The 25,316-nt window shown below is 46.5% G+C and overlaps 2 protein-coding genes across 2 annotated transcripts; one reads left to right on the top strand and one right to left on the bottom strand.

Moving 5' to 3' along the window:
- Positions 1–97: 97 nt before the first annotated feature.
- On the bottom strand, positions 98–19,876 carry LOC128721844 (centrosomin). Its single transcript, XM_053815641.1, has 8 exons — positions 19,785–19,876; positions 6,508–6,548; positions 5,826–6,088; positions 5,129–5,710; positions 3,964–4,155; positions 3,821–3,856; positions 1,064–3,263; positions 98–990 (listed from the first exon to the last, which is right to left on the bottom strand). Exons 1-8 carry the CDS (start codon positions 19,874–19,876, stop codon positions 707–709), a joined length of 3,690 nt encoding a protein of 1,229 aa, XP_053671616.1. The 3' UTR covers positions 98–706.
- Positions 19,877–21,132: 1,256 nt separating this feature from the next.
- Positions 21,133–23,303, top strand: LOC128731354 (zinc finger protein 287-like). The gene is made up of 3 exons (XM_053824470.1): positions 21,133–21,279; positions 21,350–21,468; positions 21,543–23,303. The coding sequence occupies exons 1-3, from the start codon at positions 21,133–21,135 to the stop codon at positions 23,272–23,274; spliced, it is 1,998 nt and encodes a 665-aa protein (XP_053680445.1). The 3' UTR covers positions 23,275–23,303.
- Positions 23,304–25,316: the final 2,013 nt, after the last annotated feature.

The following is a 25,316-nucleotide window of genomic DNA, read 5'->3' as shown; positions in this document are numbered from 1 at the left end:
CATCGTCTGGTTTCATTTGGTTTTTATTGAAAAGCAATACTGGTGTGATATTTGCTTCGAGTACTACACGTAAGGAGGCTACACATATATTTTATCAAACATTGTTGGTTTTATTTATCTCAAATGCTCTCTTCTGAATGGACAAATTCAATGAATTGATCTACTTCGTACACGCATTTGCTGGCACTCGCCAAAATACTCATTACTCTAGTAGTCTCACATTCTTCCGCACGGTTCCTTCTTCGTCTAATACAATCCACACACTAGCGTCATCTACTTTCCACAGTCGCATCACGGATTTAAAATATATAACTTTCCTTCCTTCCTATCTCATCTATCCTGTCTCACTCGTTTCATTTTATATGTACAGTTTGTGCATTGAATTGCTTGCATTTAACAGTCCTACTTGTTTCCATTGTGTTCACCATGTGGTTAACTATTTCCGGGACGGGTGGATGTAAGAGGCTCACATTCAGTAAAAATCTACACAAGGTTATTCACGCATTGTCAGCCGTGCTTCACCGAAAGAATATACGTTGTAACAAAAAATAAAACATTGGGATCATAAATAATCAGCTTCTTCTCGTCCTTCCGATACGCGCGTGAATATATGTACAAAATCACTTGCATCATTTACAATTACAAATTTTACTGTTGGTGTCGTTGTGCTGTCTTCTTGCCGGGCGCGAAATCTCAAGTTTCCCAACTACACCCGGTCGTTGCCAGGATCCATGTTATTGTGCACCGTCTTAAGGACGGCGCGCGTTTTGTGGATCTGCTGCTTGATGTCCACCTCGAGCTGCTCCTTGCGCTTGTTAGCTGACTTGATGTTGTCGTAAGCTTGCGACAGGCAGCGACGCGTTTCCTTGTACCGGCGTTTCAGCTCTCCATAGTCCGCTTCAATCTTGGCGCAGTCGTGTTTCACAATGGTCGTTGCTTGCAACATCTCCTGTCCAGCTCCCTTCGACGAGTCGCCGTCCTCTGTTTTGACTGTAAGAAAGTGCAAAAGAAACAAAACTTTAGTGTCTCATTGTCCATGGGGTAAACCTCAAGGACCACCTACTTTCCAGTGTAGGATTCAACAGCAGATTTGACATCGACTTCGTCAACTCAAGGGTCTTTAGCAGCGGTCTTTGCTGCGGCGAGGCAGACACCTTCAGCGCGCTACTATGGCCAAGCTCCATATTCGACAGCCGGCCCGGATCGCTTTCGATGCCTAGATCAGGAGAAGAATTCTCCAGCCGGCGTCTGCCTGTAAGCTCCTCGTCGGTGGCAGATGCAGAATGACGCCCATCGCTAGTGTCCGGGCGAGCATTTCCAGCACCCGTGGAAACCTGGCGCGAAGCTTGCATGACCACTTGCAATCGCTCGTTCAGCTCGTTCTTCTCCGCCTTCAGCTGTTCGACGTCATCCCGTGCCCGCCCAAGCTCACTCTCCAGTTGTCGTTTTTCGTTAAGGGCCTTCGTGCGTTCAATGGCCGCCTTGGAAGCCTGCAGGGTCACATCGTCTAAACTTTTCTTCATCGCCAGCACCGACCGCTCGTGGTCTGTCAGCTGATTCCGCATGGCATCTGCGGCCTGTGCCATCGTGGAAATATCGTTGTGCGCATCCTCCAACCGGTAGTGCAGCTCCTCCAGCTCGCGCAGCTTCTCCTGGTGGATGTTTTTGGAGATGTAATTCTGCGCCAGGGCCGTGTCGAAGGATTGCTGCTTCAGCTGCAGTTCGTTGCGGAATGATTCGTTTAGGCTGCGGCGCAGCTCCTCCAGCTTCTGCTGCTCTTTCACCAGCATCGCATCGATGTCGCGCTTGTGCCGCTCCTGCATCTCCTCGTACTCGGTGTGCATTGTCTGCAGCTTCATGACCGCCACTCGCAGGTCCACCGCGGTTTGCTCGCGCTCCTTCCGCAACTTCTCGATCTGAGCGTCTTTCTGCCGGATGTCACTCTCGAGCAACACCAACCGCTCCGCCGCACGTTCAGCCTTTTCTCTCGATTCCGTTGCTTCGCGTTCCCATCGTTCGGATAACTGCCGATTGCCGGATGCATTCGACTCCACGGTCGCCAAACGTATGCGCTCACGCTGCAACTCGCTGTCCAGATCCACCAGTCGACTCTGAATCGCAAGGATAGTGCCGTCTTTCTCCCGAAGCGCCTCGTTAAGCGACGATACCATATCTTGGAGCTGCTTGATTTCTGCCGCGGATCCTCCCGACTTTCGCTGCGTACCGCCGAAATTGGCCCCACCGGCTCCGGGCAGCGCTGACTCGTTGTCCGAGGTCGAACTCAACTCCATCATCCCCATGGCTGCTGTGTGGTGTCCTGAGGAATTTATTGCTCCCCCAGAACCCGTCGGAGAGGCCTTCTGTTTAAGCGCCGCACTATCTTCCAACCCAATGCGGGCGAGCGACACACCCCGGTCTGGTTCGGACCACGCTTCGGAGTCCGAAATCGGCTCGATGGGCATTGATTTGCGTTCTTTGCTCTCGCGGCGTTTGCTGCGCAACTGCTGTTGCTGCTGTTCCAGCAGTTCCCCTCGAAGGGCCTTGTTCTCTGCTCGCAACGTTTCGATCATCTGCTTCGTTTGGTTTATTCCTCCACCGAGTGTGCCTCCTACGGCCGTCCCGTTGCAGGACGCCTGTCCTTTAGCGTTGTTTGTCGTGCGGTTTTCTTTGTCGTACTCTTCAACATCTTCGCTGGCGCTCTCCCCAAGCGCTAGGGTGTCTCCCATCGACTGGTCCAGGAGCCCGGTAAGGCAACTAAGCTGCGCGAGACTGTTGTTGCCGACGAGCGAAAATCCAGTCACCGAGATCGACATATTGAGGCTGCGAGAAAGATCCAGGCTTCGATCCACGGCTTTCCGGATGGCCTTGCGACGATCCATCGACAGCGAGCTCACCAGCTCCTTGTTCTTGAGCAGCGAATCCAGAAATCCTGCCAGCTCCTCCAGCCGCAACGTCGAAATTGCGCACAGATCCGCACACTCTTTGCGCCATTTTTGCGCCTTCTCTGCTTCCTCGCGTGCCTGAATCAACTCGTCGTTGAGCTGCTTAATGATGATGTTGCGGTCATTCCGATGGTCAGCGTTTCCTCCGCTGCCACATAGCTTGTGGATGAGCGTATCATTCTTTTGTTGCAGCAGCTTCGATCGCTGTACCAACGCGTCATACTCGGACTGGCTCACGGGTTTCCGGTCTTGATCTAAGATTTCTTGCACTTCGTGAATACTGCTGCCGGCGGTGCCGTGCTCGGAAGGAAGTGATATGTTCTGCAAGTGGACAAACAAATGATCAGATTCGGTACGAATTTCGACACGGCACACACGCACGCGAGTCAAGCACAAACACACGCGGGTGGTTACGAGTGCAAGGAATGGTACTTGTTTTGGTGGTGACTTATGAACTGTAGGTTGTTAGCACAAAAAAAGCCTGAATACCCTCCGCCACCGAGCTTATACTTTGGTTTTTTGTAACAATATTACTCACAGTAAAATGCTCAACGGTCATATGAAACATATTTATAGAGTTATTAGTACTTTCATGTACTTGTAGCGTAGGATTGATGGAGGTGGAAAAGGGCATCTACGAAAACAAAGCTTAAGTCGCTATGGTTGCTAGATTTAGCGACGGCTAGAACTGACTGGGTTTGCAATAGACTTCCCCCCACGAACGGACGATTGCTAAAGGATTTCATCAGCATATCATTGAATGTACAAAAAATATTGATTACAAATAAAAATACTTAAATAATACAACATCGCTCATTGATAAATGTGCAAGATAGGTAAGGTGCCTTGTGAATAAAATACGAAGCATTATTAGCTACCTTTCGTATGGCATCACGACCATTTAAATCGGTCGGCTATGGTTGGGCAGTATATCATCAACATCAAGGAGGGAACAGAAAGGGGACATGTAACAAAAATGCACATTGGAAAAGGATCACTTCACGTCGAACAAATGTCTTACCGAATTGCGCTTCAGTTTGGCAATTTCTTTGTCCTGTTCCGTTATTGCTTTGACTAGTTTCTCGACCATTTTGCAGGATTTGGTATGTTCGGCCGTTTTTTCTTTCAGCTTCAACTCAGTATCATCAAGGACGCATAGCTTCTCGGCGAGTTCCGATCGGACATCGAAGATTTGTTTCTTAAGTCGTTCAATCTAGAAGACAAAAAAATATCAACGTAAATGCGCGTTTCATGATTTTTGTTTATTTTACTATCACAAATTGAGAACATCCAAATTTTGACACTTCAAAAGGCAGTAGAGCAAGCGTAGCTTTGAGTAAGCAGCACATCAAAAACATATTTTCGCAGGTTCAAAAGTATAACAATTTTCAACGTTTCTTTGGCGGTTTTACAAATCCAATAAAATATGCCAAAGTTTTGTACTGTTTTGTTGAAACCACTCTACAATGATGGCCCATATGTTCAAGAGATCAGAATCAGCCTCATCGGTTATTATCGGCTCATTCCAGTAATTCGATCCATTCCCGCCATTATGTCGATCTGTGGATCGTAATTCCAAGATGAAATAATTGTTTACCCACTGATTCATGAGGCGACGACACATGAACTGGGGGGTGATTCGCGAATTTATGTTGCGTCTTTTCCGGTTGGATGATATACGGACGAAATGTTCATACATGTGTTCCATTTGCTGTTTCATCATAACAATAGCGTAAGGATCTTGTGGCCAATTGTTGGAACCAGCATACTGCACGATGAAAAATTTGGAATATTTCTGTACCAGATGCGCCAAACGATATTCTGATGGAGCAGAGCACTGGTGCGATTTCCAACCACTGGTCAGTGAGAAGTTCGTGTTCGAGCTGGCTTCTCGGCACTGTACGATACATTCGCTTTCACGTGTAGCAGACAATTTCTTATGAAAATGAGGTGTTAGTAAAATCAAAGATCAATGCACATATCACCGGCTTCAGTGGCATATGATTAAAACCCTTTAAAAAAACCAATAAGGGCAGGATTAAAATTTATCTTTATGTATCCATAAAGCAAAAAAAAAGTTACAAAACCAAATCAATATGTCCACATTCCTGGCCAAATCAAATAACTTCACATTCTGGCCAAATCGCAGATTCAGCCTTCAAAAAGTTGAACGGATCGAAACTCACCTCGACATCGGCCTGCGGTTTTTCATTTTCCTCACGCAGTTCCGCATTTTCAAAACGAAGTTCGCCCAGCTCCGCCTCCAGCTGACTAATTTTGGATGTCTTTTCGTCAATTACGGCCTGCAGCTGTTCCAGCTGATGGCTCAGCTCCTCGTTCCGGTCCTGGCACTGGCGGATGACGTTGTCCATCTCGAGAGCCTTCAGCTTCTCCTGGACGCTTAGCTCGCTATGCTGCTGCACCGTGTCGAGGAAATCGAGTAAACTCTCCCCGGCGTTGTCCCGTGGCGTCCTCGGTGTTGCCTCCGCCGACTGTACGACGTTCTGATCATCTTCCGCGTCATTTGCCGTACGACTGGTCGATAGTTGTAGCTCGCGATGCTGCTGCTTCAGCTCTCCTGCTACCTTTTCCAGTGTCTTAATCTCGAGCTGGTGCATCTCGATGCGGTTGTTCAGATCGTTCACCATCTCGCGATGTTTCTCTTCCGTCTTACGATGGCCCTCCTCGAGCACCTCGATCGCTTTGGCCGCCTGGCGCAGTAGATCTAGTTTCTCCTGCAGCTCCCGGCGAAGTGATTCCACCTCGACCTGGAAGATTAATCGAGCGTTCAGCAGCGCTAGTGAAACTGTGCCCATGTCGGGATCGGGCCACTGATCCGTGGAAAATTACACCGAAGCAGAGACGCACCCAATACCAACCTACCTTCAGATCGATGTTCTGCTTGAGATAGTTGCCGTCGCATGACGCACCCGATGAGGACGCCGTAGTCACACCCAGCGCGGGTAGGTCGCTGTCGGAACATATTCCTGCCTTCTGCTCGAGGAAATATATACGTAATTTAAGGTTGAAGTTCTCCTTGCGAAGCGTCGAAATTTCCTCTTCATTCTCGCGTAACGATCGCACTTGAACCGGCGAACCGTGACCCGCCAGTGCGTTTATTGATGGAGAACGGAATCCCATCGCATCTGCGAACGAATCGATTGTATGAAAAAAGAGACCATTTTATGTCCATGGTTGTACCACTTTCAATCTCAACGACAAAATCCTAAAATCCCCTGGAATGATTTACTTGAACTATAGCTTTGATTCGTACTGTTCTGCGATACTTGGCACGGAGACACTTCCGGACACTTTGATGATTCTTCTTTTCGCTGAGCAGATGATTTTTCATCGCCCCAGGACAACTTTCGTTTGGACTTATCCATCGTGCAGCCTGCCTTTCAATGATGTTACTATTCAACATTCAACTGTCAGCATAGCTTAAACTGCAGCCTACTGAAGCTTATACCTGATATGATATTTTCCAAGCAGGCGCTTTTGATGCTAACTTCTCTTAAAAATTGTCTTCTCTCGCTAAATTGCTATTACTTAAAACTGTACTTACAGGAGTTGTCCATTGTGGCATCCTGATGCAAACCGATGTTTCTAGAAAAGAGAATGAAGAAAAAAAACAAATTTAAATCATACTCAACATAGTAGGCTTTTGTCGGTGATCAGTTTGAAGCATAAACGGTTTAGCTGTAAAACCACGAAATGCCGGACGGACGGACGCATAAGCAACCGCTCTGTTCCAAATCCAAGTCTAAAATTAGACCCAGCAATACCGGTGGGCGTAGGCATGGGTGGAACTTTAAATCAAACCCAACGCTTCTACCCACTGATGGGCGACACCTAATAAATTGACCCTCCTCCACGTTCTGATTGATGCCGATAATTCATCTAGCGCTCTTGATTGGATTTGGGCGTGAAAGACGTCCGTAAACCGACAACCTATGTGTAGGTGGGTTAAAAAAGCAGCTCATGCAATAGCAATGATATAGAGCCTGATTGTTAGACAACCACACGATCATGCCAAATAGCAGACAATGGGTGGTGACTAAACTGTATAATAACAACGTTTTATGACCTCGCCTCCACGACGTACAATCAGTATCAGACAAAATCAACCGGAACATACTCCGAGCCAGTCTGAATCATTGTTATTACAGCAACGAGGCGATCCAAATGTACTGTGTACTCTTGTTAACCTAATTAAAATGATCAACAAGAACAAGAGGGCATTTTTGCGACCAAGTCGTGGTCAACTGAGGGTGGGAAAAATGCTATAATTATGGCGCATATGGTTCTTCCTGTTTCGCATGGTCGGATTCATTAGGAGAGCCAACCTAGGCCATTGGCCAGTCTCAATGTCGGACAAACAAGGACGAGCTCGGGCGCAGGAAGATTCAGTCAACTTTGGTAACGTGATGCTGATCAGAAAAATAAATGTTAAGCTTATTGGCTGCCGGGATCAACATATCTTTCGGTAGACGTGGCGTGAAGCGAAATTATCCACTCTTCGCGAGGTTGCGATAGTAGATGCGGTCATTCCGGAAGAATGAATGTGCCAGAGTGCAAGATCCGCAACAATACATTCATCATGGCACAGATGTGATTTCATCACGCGCACGTACAATGCGCGTCCAATTGAGCCAATTATTGTTCGTTTTTAAAACGAGCCCGACGGTGGCAGATTCAGAGTTCGGTTCTGCCATTGATGCTAAATATGGAATAGCAACTGATCGCAAACAATTTTCTTTTGCTGCAGAAGCTATCCTGCAATGCTATCTAAAGCAAATGATGATTGAAGATTGTACCGTTTGTTCGACATAAATACGAAAATTGCAAGCCTTTCGCTATGGACCTAGGTCTAAAAACATACAAACTTAGTCAAAAAAAAACACTCCACAACCACTAAGTGACCGATTGCGTGTTGCATCAGTCGGTAGGCTTTGCGAACAGCTTGGAATAGTGAGTGGTTTTGACCCAAAAACACTCTTCTCCCATTAAAGATAACCAAAATGGAGCTTAGATATTAGGAGGCCGATAAACATAAGTACCAGCAGCATAAGGTCTCGGCTGTCGAAAAACCATGAACCTTTCGCCTATTTTACGCTTATCATAATTTTCGGTTAGGAAACTCCGTTACTGATCTCCGCACGCAGCAACTCTTGGTTACATTCGATATCTAAATTTGTGGCCAATCATAACGCAACAACAGCAGGAACGTTTCGCTCCCTCTGCGTCACGTCGAAACAGGCTTCCACCCAGGAGGGCCACTTCTTGCGCTCGATGGGAGTTTGGTGGCCGAAACTGCCTGGTTTTTGAGTAAGCGGTTCCATTGACCACCGTACAGCGCGCTTACCCGAATCCGGTACCCATCCCCGATCGCCTGTTCGGCGTGGACGAAGCCGTCCGGTTGGGTGTGTATTTGAAGATACCAGACATGATGATTTCTGCTGCTTCTTCTGTTGCTTCTGCTGTTTTTTCTCGCTGTTACTTTGCTTCTGCACCGTGGGTGTACTCCTCCAGATGATCACCGTACGTTTTGTTGCTGTAACACCCTGTTGCGCTCTTTGGTTACTGGTCACTTTTCTTTGGCACATAAAAACGCTCTCACTTTCGGAAACGGCCCCCTCCCTGTGCGAGATCAATTTGCTTCCGGAAAGAGTTTGAATTTGGCGGAAAATGCGCCGTCCGTCTCACACACCACTCCTGTGCTGCACCTTTGCGGGTGGGTATCAAAGTGGGTGTTGTTTAGTCCTACATCACCACCCACCGAGGCCCGCTGGAAGATATTAGTGGCACGCGCACGTTTTCCACCCTCTGCTCTGGGGAGGATCTTCGATTTTCCACCTAACAAACACCCCGCCACTACACTGCAGCAACAGGCGTGGTTCCTACTGAGTTTTTAACGATCATTTTGGATGCCACCGCGTGAGGAAGTAGCTGGACGATGGTGTGGCGGTTCCCGGTTCCCAGTAGGAAATCATTTTTCATTTTATTTCACTTCAAAATTCGAACATTTTCCACCCGCATATGAACACTCACAAGCACTCCGCAAATGACACCGGCTAGCTTTCGTGCTATAAATAGAACACCGCGTAAACAGATAGAGAGAGTTTTTTTTTGTTAAATGGTGCCGATTTTTGAGACTATTGATCGAAGAAAGTCACTCAACGTGGCCGGACGATGGAGGCGCCTGGTGGATGTGGTTTGGAGGTGATTATTTGCTTAACGCTACACGCGGCAACCTTAATGGCTAGCGGATGAGGTGGTGTTTATTTATCTTATGTTAAATATTCGACCGGTGAGGAATGTAATAGAAAACAGGCAGGAAAAACAGTTTTTTTGACTAATGATTTCAGCGAATAAGAAATCAGATATAAAAGAGATAAGATATAAAACATAATGCGATGAAAAACTACCATAGCGATGAACTGTAGTTGTAGTTCTAAATATACAGGCAATAGTGCATGCTGCATACGCATTATTAATCGTAAATCCATCCATTGCCTAACGCCCGTGACAAATGGTAGCCATCAAAGTGACAGCGGGAATAAACATTGTCGCCGGCGTAGAAGAGTTAGGATTTCTAGTCGGGAAATGAGGATATCATATTTTGCTGTATCATAAACGCCGAAAAGGGGTCGCTAAGCTTTATGCTACATGGCTTTTAATGTGTTTTGAGTCGCATCAATCATTGGGGTTTGCTTGGGTACGAAAACACACACAAAAATCCGCTCCCAATATAAATAATCGGCTGTGTTGTGTCAATAATTACATGTTCGTGGGGTAAATAACTGCACACATACATTGTGTGTGTTTCCACAAATTAACGCCACGTTCATTTGCTGCGCGTCTATTGTCAACAGCGCCGGAAACGAGTTGCACAAAACGGCGAGTAAAAAGCAGCGAACGATCCCGACACGATCAGACACATAAACCACAAACAGTTGCGAATAAATATATACGATCTGAAATAGCAACCAAGAATGTAAAGCTCGCTCGATCAACGTCGTGTTTGGTGAATCGCGAAACATGGCAACAGGACAAACGTGAATCGGAGATCGTGTACAGGCGAAGTAGAAGACGTGCCTCTGGGAGATCTCGGATCAGGGAAATTGCTCCCTCAGATCGTCTCATGTATGGAAGGGAAAACAACGAACGGAAATGCAAAATACCGGCTACCGGAATGGGTGTTCCGAGGGGCTGATGACGGGACATGCCACGCGATGATTTCATCGGGAAAAACTCCATCCCGACCAAACTACGCGCAACTCAACGCCAGCCTACAGAAGCACGGTAACCCACCGTTGTTCCGCCGTGGAATGTTTCAACACATTCAGAAACGTTTACACGAACCCACCAAAGGCACATTGTAGCGTGAACGGTGCAGTTCAGCTGCAATAACATTCGGTTGTTCAATCAACGTTGGACACGTCGGACAAATTCAAGGCCTACATTTATTCAATAGCCCATGGGCGCCCTGTGTTCGTATTGTTTGGCCAGTTCGATGGTGGAAATGGTGCATCGAAACAGATGAAACTGCCGCGTCCCGGATTGCTCCACTGGTGCTCTGTGACCGTCGATGAAATAGACCAAGTGACACCCTGTGGTGAGCCGGAATGATGGACCGAACCACGCGCATTGGGCCGGTCAATTAGCTGCACTCACCGAAGTACTGAGTTTGCCAGTCAGACGCCATCAAATTACACCCTAACGACGACCGGAGCACCGCTCACGGGTGGTGCAATCCATCCCGTTTTCTGACCTTCTAGCTTTTCCGGCAAGGAACGGTCGATTTAGTTAGTTGAATACGCGCTTAAGTAAACACATCGCCTGCCGTTCTTCTGTTGACTTCTGTTTGACCAAGCCCCCCACGTGGGATAGTTTTTAAGCTCGTTGATGGATTATCCCCAGAAAAAACGCCGATAATCCATCGCGGGTCATCCCTTTCAGACTGATGTAAGCACAATTATGACGAAACGGGGGGCACTCAGTTGCATACAACGAAGGACGCCCCACACTGTTTGCGGTCCCGAAAAACCGTCAATCTGTGCGCACATACCTACGGTCTGCTGTTATGCTGTCGGAGGAGTCCGTTTTGTTTGGCTCGACCGCGTACTGGGCCCGATGGGGCGAGTGGTTTATTTTCGGTGCACAATGTTTCCTAGGCGCGCGCGAAGGGACGATGATATGCGCCGCCGTTGCCCTTTGCGGACGTCGGGGTTCGACGTAGACAGCGAGGACGTCTGCAGCCGGTGGGAGGCCTACGGGTGTAAGGATATGCCACCCCACGCGGTTGGTGTACTTCCGTGCGCCCTTTGGACCAGCGACTAGTGTACACAAAGGATTGTGGTTCTCGCTGTTGGCTCTCGTGCAGCCGCCAAACTGGGTCACATCACAGTAAAACAAGTACTAAACCAGGTTCCCTCCCTTCGAGACTCAGCTAGTGATGTGGTCTCCCACGGGGAGATCCACGAAAACGTTGAGTTACCCGCCAGGAGGAGTAGTCTTCACAGTGAGGACTGCACTCAGGACCGAGGAGTCCTCGAAGGGTCGCCGAGAGCTACTGCATGTGCTTCAACGCAATCGAAGGATGCCGTGAGCAGTCGTTGCGATGACGGTGTGGTGTCGGAATTTGTTTACACCCTGCGCCAAAACCATGGTAACCGATATGTTTTCAATCCTGCCCAACCTCGACGAATCGGTCGAAAGCTGCTTCTCAGACGCTGTTGGGGAGGACATTTAGACGTCCGGCGTTTGGCAAGGACCACCTTTTAATTCCACCTTGGCACGGACGAGAAAGTGAACGTGCTGCTGTTGACGGAGATCGATACGCAACATAGGCCAGACACCGAAATCACGTAATTCTGGGGATTTGTAGAGAGCCTGTGTTCATCCAAGCACGAGAAAAGTGTCTTCAAAATTGATCTCAACCAGTGTCCAGCTAATCTCATGCCACGTGTTTCGGTTTTCCTGGGCTTCGTTGACCATGGGAGTGGTATTGATTCGACGAGAGAGTTGGCAAGACGTTCATGGAAAGTCGGCGTACTCTTCGTACATTCACACCGCGGACATAACGGTGAAGGTTATGTGGCATTTCAATGAGCCGAAAATAGCCAACGTGTGGGCAAATTGAACCAAATATTGGCTCTGCTGTCTGACACAGGCCAGTCCGGTTTGTCTTGTTGCAACGAGTTTTCAATATCGTAAATTATGCATGGTCATTTTGATTGATCAAAATGCATTTTTCGGTGGCCAAATGCGATGCAATTTTCTCTCTTACATGCACGTTTGGTGGGTAACAATAAAATGGATTGAAGTTCAAAAATAGACGAATATGCCGGTTCATGAGTTCTTGCACACAGTGGAATTGCTTTACCCAACTACTACCACGAGAGAACGTTATACAGCGGGCAATACAAGCGGAATTTTACGCCATCCACCAACAGAGCGTTCTATGAAGACGTCGAGACATCGTCTAGACGCCAAAGGATCCCTCGTACTATGCCTTCCCGCTTGATAGTAAACAAAATGCAATTTATTGAAAATCGTACGTTCGATTTGGCTGCCGCAGACACGCACTAACGCGCCACTGTTTACAACGCCGTGTGTACCGATCCGATTCCTTCTGGGTGGCGTGAAACTGGAGTGCATAAAAAGCATTGCACGGTGCAATATCGTATTCCCGTGGTTTAACAAGCCAAAACCGGCCAAAACAAACACGCAACACCGCCCAGAGGTGTACAGAGGTGGTCGAATAAGAAAAAATAAGAAAGGCGACACGTTGTCGTGTAAACTTTGAAACCGACCCGCTCGATTACCGGTTGAACTATTTCTGCTTTGGCGCAGTCGAAGCATTTTGGCACTCGCATCCATTCCTGCTGTGTGTGGTACTTCGGTTGGGGTTAGAATAAAGCATCGTGAACCCGTTGTAAGATAGGAGTTATATCTCAACACCTCTAGAAACAAGCGGCACCTAACAATTTATCCCCGTGGAGTTCGAGGCGTTGAGTGCGATCAGACGCGATCGCGAAGTGGCACCTCTCTGACCTGATTAGCATAAAATTTATAATTCTAATCGAGCATCCAACGCGACATCCACGATCGACGGTACGTTCTAGAAGCTCTCCACGGTTTCTCCGCACTTACTGACGAACGAGAGAACAAACTGGCTGTCAATTAACATGCCCGGTCGTAGATGATCTTCCTTCCAACGCCGTTTCAGTCTCGGCTTTTTGACACTTTAAAGACGTGCCTGCGTGTGCATAGAGACACCAAAATTATTGGGCATGAAAGTGAGCTCTCGTTGAACAGAAGAGAGATAACTAACCGGGCCACGTGGGTGCGTAGTCGTGCGATTTTCACCATTAGTGCGCCATCCACGCCCTCCACAGGTCAACTGGTATGGCGCTGTTCGATGGACAATTAGCATTCCATCGGTGACAAGACAACGACGCCGTTCCAGTGACTTCTCGGGTGATACTTTTTGCGCGGTTCGTGGCACGCGCAAACCGATTACGCAACCAAGCTCGAGGGGGTGTCGAGCCGACCGGGTGGAAATGGCCGGAAAATCGTCCGATCGGGTCTCGCCTTTGATGACACCGTGCCTCCATGGCAGAGTGCATTCCACCGGTGGGAGTTGGACGCGTATCAATCGAAAAACGTGTACCACACGAGCGAACGAGGGCATCACATCGTACGGGGGTAGAACACACGCCCCAAAAAACCCAAGCTACGCAACGCTAGGTGAGGTCGTGGACGCGTTATAGGAGCTTGTGGCCCACAGGAGAACGACGAAACACGCACGAATGCACGCCGTTTGGTTGGGTGTTTTAAATTTAGACATCACACGACCATCTCGCGCGTCCACGCACATCCGCGGGACATATAGACTACTGCTGCTGCTGCTGCCCGGCGTCGAGACTACGACGACGTCGCACAACGCAGCCAGAGTACGAAGCTGTGATCTATAGGAGTGCGAGATCACCCAGCAAAGCCGTTCCCGGTTGGAAAAATGCAATAAACAGCTCGTTCACTTCACGAACTGCAACCGCTCGTACGAAGGGATCTAGGCGTTGATCCGATCTCCAATATCCGCGATACACCGCCCAAGGGAGAGGGATAAGATCGGATCACTAGAAACGTCCATTATCTGCCAAATCCCGGCTAGAATTCTCACCTCATTCCAGTGAAGAACGCAAGCGGGCGGCATAGTTGATGGTGGGGATTACATTTCAACGGGCAATGAATTTTTGGGGAGCTCGATCGAAGCGATGAAGAAAATTGCGCTTCGGCGAGTGCCGTCTTAAGTGCATCATCCCGAATAGGCTGGATGCAGCGAGCCAGAAATAATCCACGGAAGCCGTTGAAGTTTGATTTAAGGGAAGCTAGGCGTTCGGTGCCGTGTGCTAAACATAGCTGGTTGCCCAATAAACATTTTCTTTTCCAAGGGGAAAAAGCATCCATTACGGAGCATTAACTGAAGCTTTGGGACATCTTTCTGGGATGGCTGCCTAAATCGCCCGATAACGCCTGGAGCAGATGTGGCCCAGTGCACGTACCATAAATATCACTCTGAAACACCGATGTTTACAATACAATTTACGGAACGCAATAAAGCTGTAAAATCGCATCAAATTGTGAGGCTTAATTTTCCCATATATAAATATATTTATACACTCTGAGCGAAAAGCGAGGGTGGCGCGTAAAATGTCTAATCCTGCGGGAATTGGTGGAAATTGAAACTCCCGCCGGCTCTGGGAGAGGGAATTGGAACGTTTCACTGTAACCAACGCATTAATAGCGACGCATAATTTATAGTTTGTTGTGATTGGCACCGAAAACGGAGCTGACGCTGACGCTGGATGCAATATTCGTAGGCGACGAGAGCTCACGTAGGCGCAATCAATCCGCAACCGGGTAGGGTGTCTCCCGGGCACAGAGGAGAAGGAGATACATCCGGTGCCGTTCGGATGGCCTCCGGTATGTGGCGGTCCCGGTTTCGGAGCTACGCGGAAAACGTAGATCACCAGCACGGTCGAAACACGGCCCACCATGGAGGCGCGCACATGGTGTTGTTATTTTTAAAAAATCCAAAAAGTCCCACCCTGTCGATCAACGTCCTTTCGACGGTGCGATGGTGGTGTTCGTTTTTTCTCTCTCTCTCTCTCTTCTCGATCTTTTTCGCCTCATGCGACTGAAGAGATGCGGGTTGTTTGAACCCGTTTGAGGCCGTTTTGTAGCCGGTGTGTCGAGATTTTGGGGGTGCCTTGTCGGTACATCACTCCTTCACATGTTTCAGCTACGAGTGTAGACACTCAACAAAAAAAAAACCTTTTCCAATTTTTGCCTTCAAACTGAAGTAATATTTTCGGTGTCGCCAGAGCGTCCGTCATCGGATATGCATTTTCCTGCCTGTTAGTCGTAGTGGAGAAAACCCGATGGAAGAAAAACGGACCGCACACGATCGCACGGGAAGTGTGCGCGATATATGTCCGTCTTTGGTTTTCGTTTTTTCCCCTGGATCGTGCGCAGCTCGGCTCTTTGAAGGTTCTAATTAAATCACACCAAATTAATTACCACGTCCACCATTACCAAGCCAACCGGCAAAGCCAGAGCATGTGGGTTGCGAATGCGGACAAAGAATCTTACGCTTGTTTCGGCACAGAAACTGATCGTTGGTGCGATCTTTTCTAGACAAATACTGCGCACTACTGTAATTCGGTTTGCAAGCGTTCATTAGCAAAGGCATGCAAGATATACATCTGTATTGTTGTTGCCAAACAAAACTATGTACAGTTTAAATTGTGATGCCCATAAAGTGCATCATTTAGAGGTATGATTTGCAAGAAGTAGCCTGAATGAAACCTACAAAAATAATCCCATGCGATTAAGCAACTCGCCGATGCCGATGGACAGATCTGTTATTCGATAAACCGAAAATAGAACTTTCCACACGTGGGGGTCATCTGTCGTGGGGATGTTTAAAATTTCCTCAAATCCTCATCGGGACTGTTCCACATTTTCCGGCAAATGGCAGAAGAACCTTGACCACTAATACGACGTGCGTGCCAGTAGCGTACAAATACACCACCACCCACTCAATGCTACCCCAGCATCACCCTCAAGACCTACGAAATTACTACGCGCGAAGGTTTATTTTCCATCGCTGCGTACGAAACTTGTTTTCGCTGTGCATTTCCCATGCCCTTCGAGCACGTACGACCGATTTGGGATTAGACGCGATTTCCTTTTTCCCCAGAACAGGGAGCAGAAGTGCGCTGATCGGAAACGGGATGAGGGCGAGTAATCGGCGTGTAGACGAGCTCGGTTGTCGATGACTCATCGATAAACACGCATACCAGCGCGCTTTAGCACGCACTCATTCGACGATAACAAACCCGACTTGAGTCACGGAAACCGCATCAAGGTGAAGAGTCGCAGATGCGTTCGCGAGGATGTCTTTGCAGTGGGCGCCCAAGTCCTTATCTGCTTTCTTTACTCGCGCTATCCGTACGATAAGGGGTGTTAGGTCTACATGTAAATTGTTATCTTGAGCTCGCGTACACGTTAATTGGACACTGTTTAATCCCCTCCGAACAAGAGAGAAAGAATCTTTAAACTGATGCAAAAAGATGCACATCTCTGGCAGTTCACAGTGAAGGGAATGTCGAGAAACTGTTTGTTTATCAATATGTGCCCTAACTTAACATGCCTGGTTCGTTCGCTTACGAGACACTTGTGCTCGCACACTTTTCTCTGGGATCATTCGCAGTTGATGCAGAAAACGTTCTGTTGTGTTGTTGTTTACAATTCATTCGCACAGTCCGAAGGTCACATCATCCTGTTTTAGCGGGATTTCATTCAAACACTGTTCGTATTTTACTCACAAAAACATTTTGTCACAAAAAAACTAGCTGGCGTGTCTCTGTCTCGCTTCAGCGTTAAACGAGGAACAAGGCGCCACCCTGTGGTAGGGATTATTCGTAAGATATCCTCGCTCCCTGCATCGTAAATATGGCATGGCATGCTTGTCTGAACTTTCGCGTGTTGCTGACACTTTTCTAGCGTGGTGGAAGAAAATGGAAACCCCCGGGTGGGAAGATGAAATTGGCCCCGGGTGGCCCAAACGAAAGGGGGATGAAATTTATCATTTGCGCATGTTCGATGGGATGCTGCCAGAGAGCACACAAAGCAAAAGCGCAAACCAAAGAGAGTGACCCAGAGAGAGAGAGAGAGTGAGTGAAAGAAACACACAAAACATCCCTTTCGGACCCATCCCATCCCAGCCCTATCCGGTCATTTAACCGTTCTGACACAGCATCCTTCCTTTATCACAACCACTAGCATCCATTTGGTACTTATTCCATCACCACGCCACCACTGCGATCCACAATTGGCCACACGATGACGATATGCTGGAAGACCCACCCGATTCCAACCACCCTTCCTTTCACGTTAGGATGGACGGACTAAGAGTGCTCCACGGATTTATGCATGCTTGGAAGTTTTTTTTCCTCGTGTCCCACGCGTCTCAAGGGAGGAGCTGTTGTCCATCTGCAGCGATTCGTTTCGCACAAGTTCTTCATTCTTCGAGTGACTCCACGGAAACAATGAGCTGCTCTGTTGGAAAACTCGCACGAATTGGAGCGTTGCATTAGATTCTTGAGCATCATCTGAAGGCCCCTCGAATTCGCGTGGCAGCATTCGTTCGTGGACAACATATGAGCGCGGAAAACGATTTATCTGAATTCACAATCAAACCACATCCACAATTTCCGCCTGATTAGCGGCGACACAATGAGCATATGCCATTGAGGCCACCACATTTATGTACTTCTCAAATTCGACCACACAACACAGGCAGATCACAACAATGCAACAACACGAACAGGCTGTAAAAATCATCCCACCATGCAATGCCGCGACGTAATAAATTCAAGCCAACTAACTGCTCACACCAACGTTTTGGGAAGCGAGCGGAGCACACGAAATTAAAATAATCCGCGAAAAGCGAGGCCCGTGGCAGAGGGAGCGTTTCCCAAAGGGTGCCTTCTTCTGGTTGTAGCGCGAGCTGCACGCGCGTGTTTCGCTCCGGGACGCGTACTACCACGGAGAGATTTCACGAGAATACTAAACTGATCCGATGCACGCGGTACCGCATAGACCAGCATCGCCATGTGACGGAGCACGGGCGTGTAAAGGAATGACTGGGATGGCGATACCGCCAGTAAGAACGAGACGTCTCTTCCCGAGTGGCATAGGGTGTACAACACCACAGCATGGCGCATCTTGGCCACTTTCGACGTCCGCGTGTGAGTGCGTTTATGAGGCAGCATGCTATCTATGCTCTATATCGATGGGATATGAGAGAGCATTACACTCCAATGTGCTATGTTCAAACATCAAAAAACCCCACACAGCCTAACACAGCAAAGGGCGCCGATGCAACAATGCAACAGATGTGATCGAGCATAGGGACGTGCAGCGCACTCATACCACGGGGATCCTGACATCGAAGCATACTGCAGGAGGAAACGCGGTTCCTTCCGATAAGAGTGAAAGAGCATAGACAAACATGTGCGTTTACGGGGGTGTCTCTTTCGTGAGCAATATTTTGTGCGTTGCCTTGACATGACACGCGGACTTTGCAGGCGGCACGTGGTAATAGGACACGCATCCTGCCGACATCGGATGCTTTCCACGATAATAGCCAAAGGATCGTTGAGAATCCAAGCGTGCGCTGGAAGCGTTTAAAAAGAAGAGACCGAAAGAAAAGGGATTTTGTTGTTCGGTTCAGGTAGCGCATCCATCCGGAAATTACTCTCCACTGAACACCGATGTGATGCCTTTGCACAACAGATGTTTTCGACTAGCGTCTTTGCATTTTGTGAGTCATTGTTTAGAAAAATGCCGACGCATTGCATTAGGTTTTACAAATCAGTATAGATTGAAGCAAACTGTCTTGGATTGTACGGGTGGCAAATCATCATAACGAATTGATTAAAATACACTTTCATAGCCTACTACTAGCTCGAATATTGCCAAGCCTAAAAAAAGGACACGTACGTATGAAATTACCAGCTGTCAATAGCAGACGAGGAGATGTCCACGCTGAAAGTAAGGTGCGTTTTATGTGGCTTGATAATTGATTGTAAGCACGAAGACACATTTAAGCTATTGGAACACCTGCAACACGACCATCCAGAAATGGAACGTTTTCAAGAAAAGACAAACCCATCAAATTCCCCGGTTTCGAATAAAACTCAAGCAACTGCAAGGAGCAAAAAACAAGAGAGCTGCTCATCTTCAGACGATTCTGGTTCAGAAACAGAGGAATTAATACGACATGTTCATATTGCTTCATGGCACACCGAATCGCATGGAAGTTCCTGTAGTACTGAAGCGGAAGATAGCGATCATTTGACGATGAAACCTGTGAAACCTTCGAGGGACTTATTCGCATCGCAACGATCGGTCTTTTATCAAACCTCATTGAATAGTTGGCGCCCGGGAGGTCAACCGATCTGCTGCCCAAATTGTGGTGCTCAGCAGATACCGGTAGTTCGTTCGCATTTAAATAGCGTGACCTGGTCTTCAACGATAGCGTCGTGTTTCTTGTACAGCTGGCCGCTGTGCTGTCTGTCGTGGTTTCTTTCCGAGCCAAGCAATGAGTATTTGCATTGCTCTCGGTGCGACCAGCTGTTGGGCGAGCACGATATTAAAACCGAACGTATTTCCCCAAACTACACTCTATTTGACCGAATTGATGATAGCATATAATACATATAAATGTAATGGATGGAGCAACTAGTACGAATGTGCTGTACTTACGTGTTTTCAGTGAAGCTAGCCAGACACTCCCGAACCTGGCTTAGTTGACTTTCGTCCAGTGAGGTGCTAAGTTTGGCCCGATCAGAGCTCATCTTAGTGCAGGAACTGCGCTGGATCAACGGGGTAAACCGCACTGCTAACCGAAATGGCGTGCCGGGACCGTAGGCAAACTGTGCGCTAACACGGGTCTAATCTCACACTAATGCTTAAATCCGAAAATAAAACTATCCTCAAAAACGCATTCAAGTCTCAAGCGTAATGTACTCAATTTTGATTCGTCACGTACTAGAAAACTTGGCACGAAAAATAAATTACTTTGCACAGATTACGAACTACAGCAACAAAAAGATCAGACAGAATGGCGGTTTATTTGGCTTCGTGGTGATGTTTATGTTTTCGTTTGAATTTAACTGACCTAAACGTTAGGAAGAACTGAAATAATTTGACAGTTGATCGATATAATATAAAATCATTTAAATAATTCATTTTATTCGATTCCTATAGCGTCTGATTCTGTAAATCAATGAATTGTGGTACAAATTATTAAATAAACATGTAGGAACGATAAAAAATACAAGCAAGTGGAAGAAATACTCAGTTTGGTGTTTAGCAGTAAGTTCGAATTGAATCAATTTTAGTGAAGGATCATTGATGTTTTTTAAAGAAAAAAACAATTTCTTTCTTCAAAAACAAACCATCGCGCATTAAATATTTGTGCTATTGCTATGATAAAATATTTGTAAAAGTCTCAATTTTAAAAGTAGTTTTTGAAATATAAACAATAAAGAACCACGCGACATCTAGCGGCAAAATGTAATGTGGTGAAATCAACTGCATTTTCAATATAAGCTCTTTTGCGTTAAAAGTAAATAGATCAAACTAGAAGAATTAAAAATGTTTGGGCTTACTTTTTCCAGCATGAACTTTTCTGTAATGAATATACAGCTTAAATCATATTAATTTTTAAATTACATCAACGGCTAACTCATGCTGTGGTTAATTTGTACTGTGGCATCGAAATGACATCTGATGTTTGGTATGTCAAAAAGTGTGTGTGTGTGATTATTTTGGTCGCAATTGTTGTCGCTGGCAAACTAAGCTATTTTATTTTAAAATTGAATGGAACTTTGTTAATTATTATATGAATTATGCAAGGTGAATCGAATGTTACGTGCCTCAATGTGTTTACATCGAAGCGCTGTGTTTTGCAGTTTAAAAAACCCTTATCTTTTCTTCTAGACGAAAAAGAGTAAGAAGACTAAGAAGATCAATATTAATGCTGAAATATCGATAACTAGAAGCATCTCAAAAATATATGGAGAAAGTGAATTACCCAAATTACATCAAAATGCCTCCTGAAGCTAGTCCCACTATCGAGCTAACAAACCAAACATGTCGCCTATGCCTGGGAAATGTAGATAAACTGATGCCGTTGGAGTGTTCTCTGACGGCAAACGAGCTCATCAACGTCATCTATGAGTTTCTGAAAATCGATGTAAGTTTCCTGTGAGAATGTGTGTTTCACTGTTCAGATATTTTCATACAAAAATGTTTCTATCTTTCAGTTGGATGAAAATTGGCCATTTCAAAATGCATGCCATAAGTGTATCATGAAGATACGACTGATTGAAAGCATACGCTCTAGCTTTGACCAGAAAAATCGCATATTCGACGTGTTATGGACGTTAGTAAACGAACGTTTTTTTTGAATATTGTATGCCAAATTTAATGAATAACTCTTTTTTTTATCCTACTCAGGCAATACAAACGTATATATCTACGAAACAGTTCTGTCGCGGCCGCAGACAGCGTGAACGTTGTTGAGGACGAAGCAGGCAATGTTAACTCCGATTTCATCATTAGTGGAGTACTGGTGGAGAAAACCGAGGTAGAAATTGTACCACCGGATGTTTTGCTTAAATCAGAAGTCGATCATTCCGTTACTCTGGTTAAGCAGGAAGACTTCGAAGCGGAAGAACCTGTGATGGAAGAACTGGTGTACGAGGAAATGACGCTAGACGAAAACGAACTCGATGAACAAGAACTCATAGTAGAAGACAAGGAAATGTTAGAAGATGAGCTTGAAGAGGAAATGATTGAAGAGCATATAGTGGAACAAGATGACGAGCAGCTGCCCGATGGGACAGAGGATGAGATGGAACTCCCAATTGACGAAAGTAATGAAGCTGCAGATACGGAAGAAACATTCCAGGACGACGAAGGGTACTTCGACAAAACGCTCAATCGGTGCTACATCTGTATGGAAACGATGGAAACGCTAGAGCAGCTGCAAAGTCATTTGGAGATGTTGCATAAAAATTTGTTACCATTTCATTGCGACAAATGCTTGGCATATTTCGATGCCATCGAGGCGGTAAATCAGCATCTCATATCTCACCAATATCCCTTCGTTTGTTTATACTGTCCTCAGAAGTATTGTAGTGAGGCATTACTTTTAAACCACAACAAAACCTGTCGCGCGCATCGCTGTCCGTTCTGTATGGCGGAGTTTGAGATGATGACGGAATTGACCGCTCACAAAAAGCTTCATATGGCTCAGATTCGGGCGATGAACCAATGCAAGACCTGCAAGCGAACGTTCACGCAAGCGTGTAACTTACAGCGGCACCTAAGATCTCATCCCTGTGGTTCATCTGAGATGAGTCCTAGGCGTAAACGTGGTCGAAGATCTGCAGAAGATCGTAAGAATCAGCACAGTGGATCAGAACACAGTTGGGATGACCGGATGAAAAGCCTTCTCGTCTGTCAGGTGTGCAGTAAAAAGTTTGAGAGCAATTCAAATCTAGCCCGACATATGGACCGAGAGCATGCCGAGTTCAATTTCCCCCTGTATACATGTGATATTTGTCCGAAGAAATTCACGGCATATGAGAAATGCGTTCGTCATCGGTCCTTCCATCGTAGCTCGAAGGCGAAATCGAAGCCCGACAAGAAGGAGAAGTCCGAAAACGTCTGTACCATCTGCAACAAGGAGTTTCGCGTTGATTATCTATACCTACGCCATCTCGCAGAAGTGCATTCCCTATCGTTGGAGTTGTTCCAGTGCGATCAATGCGGGCGCAAGTTCTCGACGGAGTTGAAGCTGCGAAAGCATCAATACAATAGTCATCGCGAGAATAAAACACTGTACGTGTGCTCGCACTGTGGGCAAAAGTTCGAAAAGAAGCTGACCCTGAAAGACCATGAAACTAAACATCTTGGGGCACCGGCGTATAAGTGCGAGATATGTGACAAGCGTTTTATCCACAAACATAGTCTGGATCGTCACGCCCTGGTTCATAGCGATGTGAAGGAGTTCGCATGTGAATTCTGCCAGAAAACGTTCAAGCGTAACACCACGCTAGTGATTCATCGACGGATACACACTGGCGAGAAGCCGTACCTATGCACACCGTGCGATCTGCGGTTCATTGATTCCAGCACGCTGATCAAGCATCGGCAACGGGTCCACGCAAAGGCTGCTGAGTGAAAAAACAGTGGGCTAAAGAATGCTATCAAATCGGGTTAGTTCCAGTCACTCCTCATGCCGTTACTCGGATCATTCTAAGTATATAAATTTATATCGATGAAGGATTGGCTTGGAAAGGTCCTTGCGATAGGCATAAGATAAAAGTAGAAATACATTTTACTTTAATTTTTTATGGAGTGTTTATTGCTGAATTTTAGTTTAATTAAATGTGCAAAATTACGCATACCAAGCAATACATCAGCTGGATGCCTTTGAAACATGGGACTTTATTGGAATCGGAATCTGAAGCTTTCTTATCGGCGTACCAGAGATTTTTTAGGATTTAGAGAGAAACTGTTAAATTCTTACAGCCGCCCATTTGTGCTGAAGATGCCAATGAAGTGAATTGGAATGATGGTGTTGATGCGTTGTGTCGTTTGGTGTCGTCTGGTGTCGTTTTGTTCGTTTGTTGTTCAATACTCATTATACATGTTGCAATTCCGTTTATGCTAGACGTTCTTGATAATGGCAATTATCTATTTTCATTAATTCTGTTATTTCATAAATGAAGTTACTGAAATATCTAACATCCTTCAATAGTTTTGAAGTATTTTTTGTTGTGTACTACTTCCACTGATGTATTACAAACACGGAACATTCAAAGATATGTTATTTGCTTAAATTTTTTAGAATATGTCATTTAAACAATGTGCACAATAGATGGGAACAATATGAGCAAAAGATTGGTAATGTTTCCGTGCTTTCCACGTGTTCCACCACGTGTCATCGTCAAAGGATCGATCGTTGGAAGCGATCTTATATGGGCTTGCAAATTTGGGTATATTTCTCACTCTCGCAACACCTGGCATGCCGCAAGGGCTGCTTCCGAATGCCGATACAAATTGTGCCCATCTCACTCGTCGAACGTCCGTATAAACTCGCTAGAACGATGTAATTTATACCGCTTCTACCATGCAACCCATGGGGATTTTCTCGACGAATCCGAATCGAGGGTTGTTGCGAACGTATAGCGTAGGCGATGCCGCTCACCGGTTGCTAACGTTACGGCATGCCCACTGACTGTAGCGAGCATATTTATGCGCCCGAAGGATACCCCGTGGTACCGATCCGTTTGCGATTTCTTTCGTTGGCGGCACACACATGACATAATAAATATTTTTGCTGAATATATTGAGCAACATTTGATCATGTATGTACATTTTGATGAGGTGTAGAATGGACGTCCTTCGCTCCGGTCGGGTGGAACAGCACAAACCGGCATTTAGGGTAACAATCGTTAGGTTCGTGGAAGCGTAAGAATGTTGGGTTTATTGTACAAAAAACGTGGAAAACAGCGGGGAAATAGTGAAGTACTTCTTGCGATTTTCCTCGCGTAGAAACACACCTATTACATGTGATGTTAAGCATGGTAATTTCGTTACGCTAGCTGAAGGCATGTAACATTGCCACTGCTACGCATTCGGTTGTGATTCATTGGTAGCAGGATTTGCCAAACGCCAATTGATACATGAGTCATAACGTTCCCGGTTAGCATATTCTGACCGCAAAACCCGCTTCCAAGCAAAATAGTTCGCCGCGCCGACGTCTTTCAATGGGAACCGCAATTTCTTTCCATTCCGGTAATGGACACCATTTACCCTTCGGCGGCTGGGTGACTTTTAAGCGCATCCTCGGGCCGCCTGCTCTGGCTGGCTTAACAGGGAGAGCGAAAAACCGTTCATAAATTTGCCCGGAAAGACAACCCCGTAAATCGAAATCTCCGGCCGGTCCTGGTGACTGGGGAAAAACCGCAGCAAAATTCAAACACCCTGGCCCTAGGCTAATGCCAACTGGTTGTGGTTTCTTCCACGTATGAGACAAAATAAATTCCAATTTGTGCAAGGATGCATTAACAGCACCACGCGGAAAGGAAGTGTCCCATTTGACTTGCCATTTTTTTCTTTTTGCGCTTGCATTCCGCCAAATCCAAACGACCCTTCTTGCCCATGCGGAATGCGTGAAAAATCGTCCGGATTGGAAGAAAATCTCTCGAACCGCTCGAC

This window comes from Anopheles nili, chromosome 2 (assembly GCF_943737925.1).
Source record: "Anopheles nili chromosome 2, idAnoNiliSN_F5_01, whole genome shotgun sequence".
NCBI lineage: Eukaryota > Metazoa > Arthropoda > Insecta > Diptera > Culicidae > Anopheles > Anopheles nili.
The sequence above is the reverse complement of the archived record's forward strand: the minus strand, read 5'-3'. Positions and strand labels throughout refer to the sequence as shown.

What these genes read in the sequence shown, in the direction of transcription:
- LOC128731354 (XM_053824470.1), top strand. Translation starts at nt 21,133, where the DNA reads ATGCCTCCTGAAGCTAGTCCCACTATCGAGCTAACAAACCAAACATGT. An exon ending in ATGAGTTTCTGAAAATCGAT is followed by an intron (nt 21,280 to 21,349) that starts GTAAGTTTCCTG and finishes TCTATCTTTCAG; the next exon opens with TTGGATGAAAATTGGCCATT. An exon ending in ATATTCGACGTGTTATGGAC is followed by an intron (nt 21,469 to 21,542) that starts GTTAGTAAACGA and finishes TATCCTACTCAG; the next exon opens with GCAATACAAACGTATATATC.
- LOC128721844 (XM_053815641.1), bottom strand. Translation starts at nt 19,876, where the DNA reads ATGAGCTCTGATCGGGCCAAACTTAGCACCTCACTGGACGAAAGTCAA. An exon ending in GCTAGCTTCACTGAAAACAC is followed by an intron (nt 6,549 to 19,784) that starts GTAAGTACAGCA and finishes TCTCTTTTCTAG; the next exon opens with AAACATCGGTTTGCATCAGG. An exon ending in GTCGTGATGCCATACGAAAG is followed by an intron (nt 3,264 to 3,820) that starts GTAGCTAATAAT and finishes GTCCACTTGCAG; the next exon opens with AACATATCACTTCCTTCCGA.